Below are 14220 nucleotides of genomic sequence, written 5' to 3'. Positions count from 1 at the left end.
AAATTGCCTATGCTGGCCTTAAACTTGCAATCCTCCTGCATCAGCATCCCCAGTAACTGGGATTACAGATGTGCACCACCACACTGGACTCCAACATTATCTGCTTTTAAAGTTGACCTTCAAGTCAGGTATTTAATTCACGTGCCCTATGACTAACATTAGACAGGAAAGGGTCAATTCAGGGAAACATACCTAGTTGCAAATGAACATGGTTAAGGAATGAATCAATTGTATGTGAAAAATTTCTTTCTAGAGAGTTACTCTTCTAGATCATAAGTGATAACTGTAGTGTGATCACAGTACTTGATAAATGTGGAGTGAGAAGTTAAACTCACAATATGGAGAACCTTGAGTGCAATCTCTAGGAATTGAAACTGGATTCAATTAACTTTATTGATGGTTGACAGTTTTTGAATATTTTGGAACAGATACCCTGGCAAATATACACAGAAAAACAAAAACAAAAATGAAAAACAAAGCAGATTAATGTATTACATTTTAATGTCTCATTTTTCATATTTTTCACTACTTTGAAGGATTTTTTCTATAGTTTGCTTTTTTTTACAGTTTGCTTTTTTAAAGACAGTTTTGAATAAACTTAGCCTTTCATAAATTTAAGGTTAATCTCTGTTCCTTTCTTATATATACTTAGAAAAGGGAGTATGTGATCATATTATATTTAAACCATGTAAAGTACAGGTTTTCTAGATATTTTATCAGATTTAATCCAGATTACATGAAAGGGTCTGCCTACTACCTAGAATCCATTTCCATATATCCTGCTCATATTGAATTAATATCATTCAATTAATGAGTATTTCAAGTTCCCATTTTGATTTATTATTATAATAAATGATTAAAAGCATGAGGCCCAACACCAAACTGACTAAGTACCGATCTTGTTTTCATCACTTACTAGTTGTACAGTTTAGAACAAGTTACTTGAGCCAAATTCTTTCTTTATTTGGAGTGCCATATATTTCATAGGGTGGTTTCGAAGGTTAAATTTGGTAGGCCAAGTACAATTCCTAGAATTTTGAAATCTTAGGTATTATATCTACTTGGCATTTTAGAACTTATTCAATCTTCAGAAAATTTTTTCTCATGTCAATATTATTTACCTACTAATACATTACCTGATTTTGACTCTGGGTATCTGAGTGTGCTTTGTCAACTGACAGTTACTTATCCACACTCCGTCTAGTTTTGCATTTCCTTTTCATATCTAAGAGGAACCAGACTTCTCTGCCATTATTTCCTCTCTAACAACTCATTGCTACATGGTTTTCACCCTTGTGTTTCCACCAATATTGTTTTTTCTGCAGTAAGATACAGTGCTAGGGACACTACCTAAGGAATGGGAGTCCAAAGTTAAATAAGCTTCTAGCATTTGATATTCAGTAGCCATTAGCAATTTACTGAATCCTCTAAAATCCTTAATCTCCTTTCCTGTTAAGGGAAGAGGGTTGGACTCAGTCAGGCTTTTCAGATCTTTCCACTAACAAGGACATAATGTGTTATTTCATTCTACATTCAGCTCCAACTTTGCCTTTATAATCCCACTATTCAAGAATTCAAGTTTGTCAGAAAAACTCTGGTTACTAATACCCAGAAGACCATGTGGTGAAGCAATAAACTACTGATGAAAAGTCAATTTCAAAATAATCCAACCAGGGGTTGTCCTAGTTTTAGATGAATAACAATTTAGTTTTAAGTTGATTTATATTGTCACAAAAAGTATATGAAAAAAGATACAATACCCTTTATTTTATACATTCTGACCAAGATCTGTGTCATTATGTGCTCCTCACTGACAGATGATCGCTTTAGCCTGTCCTCTCTAGGAACCTGGGCTGGGCACTGCTCCAGAGTTAATGGACTATCATGTTATTTCAAATTTGTCATGGTGGGGCAGGTCTTTGAACCACTGTTGGGTGACCATTGTTTTACTTGGAGTTGATCAGATTCTATTGGATGCAACAAAATCTAATATCTTAGTAAGATAAAATAATTTACTATGGATAGAAAATCTGTTTGATTTTGAACATTGTTAAAAAATAATTATTTGGCCCCTGGTGCTTTGGGGGATCATCAATAAGGTTCAGGATTCCTAGTTTAAGGGATCAATTATATACTTATATATTTTTTGCTGTGCCTAAAATTCTAATGTTATCAGTGATCTTCCCATCACCAAATCCATGATTTTTTTCTACTTTCACCCTTGACCTTAAGTAGTGTAAGGTATTGATTTTATTATCCCTAATAGCTACCATTCCATGAAAGGTTACTATTTCCCAAAAGGTCAAAAGCAAAGTTAATATAGTTGAGATTATGTTCCCCACAGAGAAATGGATATTTCTTGGTAAGAAGAGAGCCTTTCTTTTCCTGGAAGTCTGTTGAGTCCATGATACTATCAGTTCTGGATTTACTAGGAATATGACATTTAGCAGCCTTGGGTGAGTAGATAGTAGATTAGGCAACCTTCCCTGATTCACACACAAACTAGGAGCTTTCCCCAAGGTTATACAGATGTCAGATCTACAACCTGCAAATGCAGGTGTTGGAAGAAAATAGTGAAAAAAAACAGGAAAACTTGCTTTCTCCTCTGGTGTTGTTTGACATCAAATTATTCCATAGGCATAAAGAAAACATATGTAGACATGTTATGGGCACACCTTTATTGATCCAACCTTAAGTAAAGAGGAAATAATCCAAATTTTTGGTTCATTATCAAAAACAAGAGCTAGAATCAAAAACCCATTACTTTTCTGGAAAGTTTTAAGTGTTTCTTTATGCATGTGTATCAATTATGAAGTTTTTTTGATTCCCCAAAACAACTTTGACATATCGTAATGGCAACATTTGTTTTCTGGGATTCTACTGTCAGCTGCAAAAAAAAAAATTCAAATTATTCTAAAAATGAAAAATCACTTCCTTCAGACCTGCTACAAAATGGAACTGTTAGACCAAAATTTGCCTGTGAGACAGAAGGGATAGAGCCATACGCTGGTGATAAGAATAGATGCTCTCCCTTCTTCCTTCAAATTCTAACTACAAATAGCAGTATGTGTGTGTACATGGAAAAGAAAGAGGAAATATGAACAGATGTAGGAATATTTGCAGAGAGGGAATGTCATTTTTAGTACTGAATTGGTGTAAATGAGGAAGGGAAATAATAGAATCATAGAGTGATAAATAATAGCTCCTGAGAAACGGCTCTCTTCTCCTTCTGTGTTCAAAGATGCTTGGCTTACAGCCAGATGGAGCTTTTAATTTTTTATTAAATAAAATCCAGTTCCTGTGATCAGTCTGGATTAGACTGGTTTTTCAAAACAATCCCATCCCCCCGCCCCATGCACGTGCACACACACACACACACACACACACACACAGAATTCTAAACACAAAGTAAGGAGTATCTTGGAAATTTTCACTGGGAGCACATATTCTAGAAGGTGCCTGCTGGTAGTTGAAGACTCATGGTACCTGTTAGAACAGAACTAGAAGGAGGATAACTCAGGAGCCCGTAGGTGAGTCATAGGTTAGCTTAAATTGAGGGTGCTGGCAGAGAAAGCTAGTTAAATTAATTTGTAACTCTTATGTGTAGGAAGCAATCAAAGAGAATAGTGCCCTTTCATTTCCAATGGGAAATTCCATTGAGTCAAGGACTTAATAAAGAATTCCAAGGAGTGCAACCAGGAAAAAAACCTTTTTTAAAAAAAAATTCAGAAAGCATAAAAATTAAAAGCCACTTCTGGTTATTTTGAGGATAAGTTATTAAACTGTGAAAAGTGACATTATTTTTTCTTGCTGACACATATGGTAGCAGTCCATAATTTAATTTCTGTATGCCTCAGTTATTCTTTAGATTCAGCACTGTAAATTTAATGTTGAGGTTCCTAAATAATAATTTTGAAAAATGGCCCCATCAAAGGAAAATTGTCATCACAGGGTGAGCGGGCATTTCAGTTTCCCTGGGGTGGTCACGAGTACACCCACGTCCTATGATAATTATGAGTTTCCTCTCACTCTAATAGGGTCTCAGGATGACTTCCATGGGTAGTTATCTGCCAGGGAGGCAGGCAAAATCTATGTCCACCTGAGGCATTTAGGAAAACCTGTGAATGTGAAAAGTGAAACCTAGTTTTTACCTGGCCCTATAGACTCACTCGAATGTTTAATAGTAAAAGAATGTTAAAATACTTTTTAATGTTAAGAAGTTTTTTAAATGCCTCTAAACATAAAATATTCTCTCTACTTTTATGAATCCGCTTTTCTTATGCTTCTTTAGGGTGTCAGCCGTAAAGATAGTTTTTATTTTTGCCTGTGTTAAGTGTAGACCAATGTGCCACATTAGAATGATAAAAAGGGCTCCCTGACTTAATAAACACTTGCTGAAACACAAGAAGTGGACATATATAATTGTTGCACTATCTTCCCAAATGAAAATGAAAATAATAATCGGAGAGAGGAGGCAGAAGGAAAAGGGAAAATGCTAGGGAGGAGGGGAAGGAACATAAATATATTTATACACTTTCACTTGAAAGATGCAAAATTATTCCTATGGTGAGCACGAAGGGTAATGAGTTGTTTGAGACCCTGTGCATCAGTATGGCCACTGGATCTTCATGTTGCTTTAAGGGGACCTGGAGGTCAAACTTACTTTAAAACTCATGATTCTGTATCTGTTGTACATTTCACCATGCCGCCTGGATGTCCTTGATGAAGGACAGGCTACTAATTTTATTGAATCTTGATGTTAAGTGCACACCATTTTTAGTACAGGCTACTAATTTTATTGAATCTTGATGTTAAGTGCACATCTTTTTTAATATGCTGCATGCTAAAATGAGAAATACACATGAAGGAAATCCAAGTACAAAGAGTTTTGCACAGTAAACACTTTTGTGATCATCTGAATTTCAAACCAAACTCTCTAGCATTTTATTTTCCTCATGGAAAAAATGTATATTTTTTTTTACTTAAAAGGACAACCAAAAGAAACACTGTAGCTATTCAGACTTGGGTGCTTGTTAGATATTTTCTCACAAATGAACAAAGTGAACCAGTCACTTTAAGGAAAATAGTATTTGCTGCCAAGGATGAAATTCGTGTTTTAAAGCTAAAATTCGAAATTTAGAAAACTTTGTATCTATCACTGGGACCTTGACAGCTTCCCAGCATTAAAAGTCATTTCTATTGGATTGGCGGTGATAGTAACAAATGAGATTTTTTGATACTCTATAATGATACGTGTCAACATTTGGAAGACCTGTCTAATGCAGTGTACTGTTCAAAATGACCATTGATTGATGTGATAAAATCATGCATGGGTAAAAGATCCATCCAAAGTACAAGATAGAGCAATGGATTTTTAAAACAGCACAAAATGTTTACTGATATTATGTCAGATTCCACATTGCAACCAACTTGCAAGAAACTGCTTGTTGAAATTTGGTATAGTGTTAAAGGATAATATCTACAATTATCTGAAAAGGCTGTCAAAATATGCCTTTCTTTACAGCTACATATCTGTTTGAAGTCATGTTGTTTTCATGTAATTCAATGAAAACCACATACAGACCATTGTGGATGAAGAAAGTAATATTATAATAGTTATTTTTAAATAAGCCACTCATTAAATGTACTTACAAAAAAATGTAAAGAACTGCTTATGATCCTCACTAATATTTTTGTTTTAAAACTATAGATATTTTTGGAAAATTTTTGGTAAGATATAAGTATACATTTAAAAAATAAATTTTGATTTTGATTTTTGGTAAATATTTGGAGCTATACATGAACAAAAGCCCTTTGGGGTCCTCAGTAATACCCAACAGTTTGAGATTCAATGTATGAATAATTATTCTTTATTTTTTAATAGATTGTAGAGCAGTCCTCTCCTACTCAGATTAAGCAAAGTAGGCCAAAATTTCCATTGAAAAACAAGTTAAAAGGAGATAGAGTGGGAAGAACAGGCAAAGACAAGGTGTCTCCATATGGTAGTTCTGTTCCTCCAGGCAATCTGTAACCCAGAAAGGTAGCACTATGATGGTCATCCTTTATATGTTACTCTTTTGCACTTTGAGGGAGATTTACTGTACTCTTACTCTGGTGACCCAGGAACCAATTGAAAGAATGAAGCTAACATCTTTTTTTTTTTTTTCCAAACAGGAAAAAGCTAAACTGGGTTTTAGTCCAAGTAAATCATGATAACTTGGAATCAATTTAGAAAAATGAATATTTTGGTGTTTACTTTCATGAGCTTACATTAGATAAGGCTGCTTTGTAACTTTTTAATATGGAAATTTGATATTAGAAGAGACGTCAATTTTTGCTAGTTTGCTGGTGAAATGATTATCAGATATATTTTTCAGGATCCATGCACGCATTTTCCTTGCAGTTTTATTTTAAAAATATGTTAAAATACACACACACACACACACACACCACACACACACAAACACATATAAAAGTATATGAACTGTATGTACAGTTTAAAAGAAAAGTAAAATGTGTGTGTACCTATCACCCAGTTTATGAAGCCACATTACAAATTGTTTTTCATTATTTTTTTTTTTTGTAATTAAACCATGCTCCTTGTTCACTGGAGAAATTCTTCCTGTTCTCTTCACTTTGACTGGAATAGTTAGTGCCTATACAGCCAGAGAACAAATTGTTTTTATCAGTAATTACTAATTTCATTCTAGTTCCATTAAAATCAATTTAATCAACAAGAGTCATAAAGCTAGAATTTAAAGTTCACATTTCCTAGGTACTTTTTCCTCTCTACTATTTGGAGCTTAGAGACAAAGCTTTCATTGGCTCTTAAATATTTGCTTGAAGTTTTAGTCATTAACATTTATGATGTTTTTGGCCCTTTGTATAATTTCTATACACTTTGTACCACTAGAGTTGAAAATAACTCTTCACCCTAAAAATATATGTTCTTTTGAAAATCTTTAGAAAATACAGAATAATTCAAAGATGAAAATAAAAACCACCCACAAATATATCACAGAAAAGTTAACCTTGTGTTTTATTGTCCTATTTTTAAAATATAAGTATGACTTTTAATGGTCCTCTAAAGTATTTTAAAGGAGAAAAATGTGCAGATATCAAGTTGAATATTGTCTCTGTATATACTCAAGATCACCCTAGCAATTAAACTGAAAAAATCAAACTAAAATAACAATGGCAAAAATAGTTACTTGACATTTTAAATTTGGGGGGTGGTTTGTTTTGTTTTTGTGTATATATTTTTTATGTATATGTTTCAGTTATTTGTTGTTGAATAACAAACTACTACAGAATTTAGAATCTTAACCTAGCAACAATTTCTGACAATTCTGCAGTTTACCTCAGCAATTTCTGGTTTTACTAGGTCTCATTTATGTGTATTTGGTTGAGACATAGGATTCCAGATTGCCTCTCTCATGAGTCTGGCAGTTGGACATGGCTGTTGGCTGGTGGCCTCAGTTAAAATCTTTGTGATCTGTCACTCTTTATTTGGGTCCACTAACATGCTAGTCTCAAAGAGCAATCACAGAAGCAAAGACCTCTTGAGTCCTTGGTTCCACAACTCACATAGCATAATTCCCACCAAAATCTGTTTGTCAAAGCAAGACATAGGACCAGGCCAGACTTGAAGCACAGAGAAGTGAACACTCACTTCTGTACTGGAGGAACTTCAGACATTTTGTGGTCATGCTAATCTGTGTTGTATACTATTTTCATATGAACTATTTTCTTTCTTTTTTTTTTTGAGAGGGAGAGAGAGAGAGAGAGAGAGAGAGAGAGGGAGAGAGAGAGAGAGAGTGAGTCTTAATATTTATTTTTTTAGTTTTCGGGAGACACAACATCTTTGTTTCTATGTGGTGCTGAGGATCGAACCTCAGCCGCATGCATGCCAGGCAAGCATGCTACCGGTTGAGACACATCCCCAGCCCCTGAACTATTTTCTTTTAACTCTTTTGGGAACTTTCTTAATACTAGAGTTTATTAGATGAGATATAGAGAAATATGTTTGGGAATATGAAACCAAAATCCCCTACCAAACACTGAAATTTGCATATACATGATCAGGCTCACAAACTCCAGTGCATCTATGATAACAAGGAACTGAAATGGGCCAGGTGGGTATTGGCTTACTCTGGAATATATTATTTGATTTTAAATGTAATAGCAGAAGGATGCTTTGAGACAATAGGAGCCTTGTGATGTCAAGATATTTTAATATGAAGACAACAATTCCAGCAATTTGTTTTGTAGATTTCAACAAACTCATTTTGAATTTATGTGGAGATACCCAGAGTAGTGAACACAAAAGTGAGGACCTGACTTCAGGACTTACAATAGACAAGTCAGTATAGAATTTGCAAAAGAATGGACAGATGGGTCAATGGAACAGAATGGGGCTCTCAGAAATATACCTACACAGGCCCCATCAAAAGTTTTTTGACCAAGGAGCAAAATCAAGTACATGGAGAAAGACAATTGGACATAACTATCAAAAACATCTAGACATATATCTTCCATCTTTTATAAAGATTATCTCAGATGGATCTGATGATCTAAATGTAAACCACAAGATTAATATTTCTAGAAGATAACATAGGAAATCAAGGTGATCTCAGATATGGTCATGAACTTTCAGGTAGAATACCTAAACAAAAAAATGCATGGAAGTAAAAAACAAGTTAGACTTTCTTAAAATTAAAATTTTCTACTGTTTAAAAGTTAGTGCTAAGAGAATGAAAAACAGCCACCCACAGACAGAGAAAATATTGTATAATATGATAAAGGACTTATATACAAAATACATACAGAACTCTGGAAACTCAATGGTATGAAAACAAACCAACCATTAAAAAAAATAGGAAAGATATTTGGACACTTCACCAAAGGCTTACAAATGCCAAGAATAGAATATTAAATGTGACCAACAGCATGTGAGGTATTATTGCACACCCATTAAAATGCACATATTAAAAATATGACCATACCAAATGTTGCTGAGGATATGAGTGCCAGGCACTCTCATTCCTTAATGCTGGGAATGATATATTGCACAACCACTTTGGAAGACATCTTGGAAGTTTCTTACAAAGCTAAACATAGATTTACAATACTTTACAATACAATTTAGTAATTCTATTCCAATGTATATATTTATGCAATGGAATTGAAAAATTTCTATATGTGAATATTTATGGCAGTTTGTTGAAAAAACTGAAAATAGCCAGTGTCCTTCAATAGGTGAATAAATACATAAACAAATTATGATACATCTATGCAATAGAATATTATCCAACAATACAAATTAATGAGCTGTCAAGTCACAAAAATATTAAATGCATATAGCTAAGTGTAATAAAATTCCATCTGAAAAGTAGCATATTGTGTGATTTCAATGATAGAACATTCTGGAAAAGACACAAGAATGGAAGAAGGAATTGTGGCAGAGGCATGAATAAGTAAACTTAATATTTTTAGGGTATTCAAACTACTCTACATAATACTGTAATTTTGGATACTTAACATGCATTTGTCAAAATCTATACAAGATACAGATAGTCTTAATGTAAAATGGGGACATTAGTTAATAATAGTATGTCAATATTGGCTCATTAATTGTAACAATTGTAACAGCAATGTAAGATGTTTATAATAGGGGAAACTGAGTGACATGGGATGTGATCCGGTATATAGAAACTCTGTACACTATCTGTTCAATTTTTTGTCAAATGAAAACAATTTTTAAGAATATTCTAAAATTGAATCATTTTGTTTTACATGATTTTGTTTTCTGATGAAGTATAGTCATTTAGGTTGAAATATTGGCTCTTCCACAGGTAAATAAATTACCTGTCATTTTACCTGTCCCTGGTAAATTTTCTTTTAGCTAAAATATTACACTTAGTAGATCTTACTTGATGTTTTCCAAGGTATTGTAGAGCAGCATTTGTGATGTATATGGAGGACACATGTCTGCTGAGGAGCAGGTGGTGAAAGTAAAGAATTTGAATAAATGGTCCTCTGTAACAAAGATACTGAGTTGTATATACACATTTTGGGAACTTGTCCATTTCAGAAATTTTTTTGTAAGCACTATTATCTTTTGAAGCATATTTGTTTAATTTGAAAAGTCATTTTAGAGAAAGGAAGTAAAACATGCCACTGGCAACTAGCAAAGGTTTTGAGGCATTTTTCTACAATATTGGTTTAATGATGATAAACACATTTGGAAAATGCCTTCAATATTTTCATTGTGAAGATTATTTATTTTTGTTGCTGGAACAACTAGAAACAGATGTGGCAAGACTGAGAAAGTGTGAATTTACTTTTTTTCTCTGCACACAAAATAGATGACAAGTATAATCCCAATTATTAATATGAATTGCAATTCTTATATTACCCTGTGGAGTTGGATCTGACAATGGGAAATTAATAACAATGTTAAAATATGTCCCAGCTTCCTTCCCACCTCAGTTCCTCCCTCATCTCCAGTACCCTATGCTGTGATACAGTTGGATCTAATCTCCCTCAGCCATTCTTCATTCAGCACAATCTTAGTTTTGAAGACTTCATTGCCTCATTTTCTTTGCATCGGGATTTTCCTTTGATTTTGCATCATGACAAATGAAAGGCTAATTCCACTAAATGCATTAAATTGAAAATAGTCTTAATTAAATCTCCTAGAGAGATGTGGATTTTAGTGGAAACGTGGAAACTCAGCATCTTATCTTAAATACATCAATTCAGAGGGATTGAAATTTGGTCAGCAGGTCATGTCAGAAAGTTTGGCTTAGGTGGGACAGTCTCCTCCAAGTCCACCTAACCTTGAAGACTGATATGCCCTAGGCAGGAGGACTGGGCTTCTATAATGGAGGGAAGGGAAGCTCTTCACTCTGATGGAGCTGAACCCTGTGCTTAAGACTGTATTTTTTTTTTTTTGCATATTCCATCTGTTGATATCTTAATGGCTTTGGATCACTTGAGTTCTCAGGTTGAATAACATGAGTTCTTAGGTTGTACAGACACTGTTTCAATTACCTGCCAGACAACACTAGTAATGCTGCATTCACAGAACAAGTAAATATGTGAGATGAATAGAAGGGTACAAGCACTGCTTCACCCAGGGGCACAGATCTAGGGACAATCTCACTGTTTGAAATATTTAAAAATTAAATATAAATAAAGGTTAAGATACAACCAGACATTGTTAAAAAAAAACAAGCAAACCAACTTTATTTATACAAATATAACTTCCTTTTTGAAGAAAGCTGATATTTTTTGCAAAACCTTTATATTCTAATCCTTAGAGCCTGTGTGCTATGGAGCACAATTTTTATTATCTATGTTTATCATATGTATCAAGTCACCAAAGCAATGAACTAAGCAGAAGAAAGTGGAATAGATATTATTGGCACACAGACTGAACATATAAAATTTTCAGATGAGAACCCTTAGAAAAGTTACTAATAATGTTGGCTGTTTCTCTAATAGTGACAAATTAACAAGGTCAATAGCCCAAATGAGTCACCTATATCCTCCAGCTATGTTCTTTGCCTTATGCCATGACATCTCAATGGCTAAGGTTATCCCAATATAATCCTAGAATCTGGGGATTGGGGAAACTCTTTTAGGAGTTTATTCATAAGTTTCACCAGCATCTTTCCATTTTTCTTTCTTTCCTCTCCATCATTGTGTCTTCTTAGGGGAAAAATGATTTCAGTTATGTCATTTATCTTGGAAATGTTTTTCATAAAGTATTTCATCCTCTATTTTTTCTTCATAGATCCAGGACTGCATAGGCAGCTGTATTTTCTGCAAAGACCATCCAACGTGGTGGCCATTGAAGGAAGGGATGCTGTCCTGGAGTGCTGTGTTTCTGGCTACCCTCTGCCCAGTTTCACCTGGTTACGGGGCCAGGAAGTCATCCAACTCAGGTACACTCATTTAGGATTTCTGTGAAATATGCATTATTGTTTACTTTTCTCTAATTTGACACAAATGCCTAGAAATGCTAGGTTTCTCATGATAATTGGATTTTTCCCCTTCTTCCTCAGCATTATACAGTGTATAAATGACATCTAACCACTGGCTTGAGCCCATGGGGAAAAGAGTCAAAATGCATAAGATCAATTCTGAGAGGAAATTGAGAAAGCCAGGATAGTTATTGAGGTGGTCCCATCCAAAGTCTTAAGATGAGGCATCTAGATGACCTCATCCTAAGGTAGTGGAATAGAGAGATAGATCTTAAACATTCTGAGCACACACACACAGAAGATTACTATGTGAGGTGATGTTTAGGTTAATTAGCTGGATGTTCATTCTCTCTCTCTCTCTCTCTCTCTCTCTCTTTGTGTGTATGTGTGTGTAGACATTTGTTTATATATGTACAAACACATATTTCATCCTTTATACATAAACATAAAACATCACATCACATTGTATAAATACATACACTTTTTTTTTTCAATTATACCTCAATAAAAAGGGAATAAAGAAACCGAAAATTCTGGATTTCAATATGGGGCATATCATCGTAATGTCTGAGCAATTCCTTTTAGCTCCAGTTTTGCCCTTGACTATCCCAGCTGTAACAAATATTTAAGGTAAGACAGGAGAATGTGCCTGGTCTTGAATTACTGGAGCATTAATAATAAGATAGAGTTAGAAAGTGAGCCCTTCATATGACGGAATACTTATTCTAAAACATTTTGATTAAATGGATCTCACTTAAGAAATTAATTTCATTGATTGGGAGGACTGGTGTACTCTTTTTTAACACATTTATTTTCTATGATGAGATAGGTCCATAGATCATATATTAATCTTTAAATTCATCCACCTCAAATATGTACTTAGATAACAACAGTATGATATCACAACTTTTCTGGTATCATTAAAGCTTGCAAGAAATGTTATGGCCTCAGCAGACACATGCTCTTTGCATATGTTTAGGCAGTTTGGGTTCAGTATAAGTTGTGGCTTCGTACAAGATCACTGAATTGGATGTCAGGGCACAGAACATTGCCCTCCACTCTGAGAGAACCACTTCTTTGCACCCTGAGGCTCTCAAATTTAAAAGGGGGTAAATGGACTAGATTAACTGTAAGTTTCTTTTTTAGCACTGCAGTTATTCCTATTTCATCTCTCTGATTACTACATGCTGCCTTCCAGTGCGAGTAGTTTCCTTTGAATTAATTTTAGGTCAATAAGTGAGATATTATCAAGCCCCTCTCATACAGGGTTTGTTTCCAATTTTATGTTTGAGGTTTGCAAAATTCATTTAAACCTTGAGTACCTCGCCTGCAAACGTGTGTTAATTTACTGTATAATTTTATATGCCTGGTGTCTTACAGGTCTAAAAAGTATTCTTTATTGGGTGGAAGCAACTTGCTTATCTCCAATGTGACAGATGACGACAGTGGAACGTATACCTGTGTTGTCACATATAAAAATGAGAACATTAGTGCCTCTGCAGAGCTCACAGTCTTGGGTAAGTCAATGACTGCAGATGACTTTACATTGTCCTCTTCAAAATACACTTTAAATGCTTGCCACTGATTGCTTCCTATGTTTATTAGTGTGAAATTGTGAAGTCCCAGTACACCACATGCGTCCTTGCTGTGCTTTGATTAATTGCACAGGGGTTGAATACAGTGTGGAACACTTGTTCATTGATTAAAAGGAAATATATTACTCTTTAGGCTAATTATTCTAGTGATAAGCTGAGAAGTTCCCCAAATTACTATTTGACAGGGGTGTTGAACAACAAGTATAAGATTCAAAAATATCATATCTGGGGGGAAATAGATGAAGAAGAATATGGGAAAAAATGAGCAAAAATGAGCCTCAGTGGAAAAAGCAGATATCATTCAAGATGACAGGGCCTCTGTCATTAAATTCAGTGTTTTGGTAAGATTGTTTTAGTTACATGGAAATATTGCAAGTATTATATTTAAAAATGGACCCTAAAATCTAATATAAGTAAGGAAAACTTGCACAATAAGAATATAATTTAAGGAAATTAAAGGTGCGTTGATAGGTTCATTTTATTCAGAATGGTGGGGTCACCTGTGTCTCTTTGTAAATTAATAATTCTTACATATAGTAGGTACTCAAGCAAATCCAAATTTTATCGTGTATTCCAGATTTCTTTTACCCAGTTTCATTTGAATTAAATTGTTTGAAGAAAGAGCCTTAGCAATT

At 34.3% G+C, this 14220-nt stretch overlaps 1 protein-coding gene across 3 annotated transcripts in view; it reads left to right on the top strand.

The window, feature by feature from the left end:
- Dcc (DCC netrin 1 receptor) overlaps positions 1-14220 on the top strand; it is a 1055962-nt gene that overhangs the window by 500735 nt on the left and 541007 nt on the right. For all 3 annotated transcript variants that reach the window (XM_048806205.1, XM_048806204.1, XM_015482370.2), the window contains exons 4-5: positions 11801-11951; positions 13371-13507. In XM_048806205.1, the coding sequence (XP_048662162.1) occupies positions 11801-11951; positions 13371-13507 (288 nt within the window). The remainder of the gene's footprint in view (positions 1-11800; positions 11952-13370; positions 13508-14220) is intronic.

This window comes from Marmota marmota, unplaced genomic scaffold, assembly GCF_001458135.2.
Source record: "Marmota marmota marmota unplaced genomic scaffold, marMar, whole genome shotgun sequence".
Lineage (NCBI taxonomy): Eukaryota > Metazoa > Chordata > Mammalia > Rodentia > Sciuridae > Marmota > Marmota marmota.
Note: the sequence above shows the minus strand (reverse complement) of the source record. Positions and strands in the feature narration are given on the sequence as shown.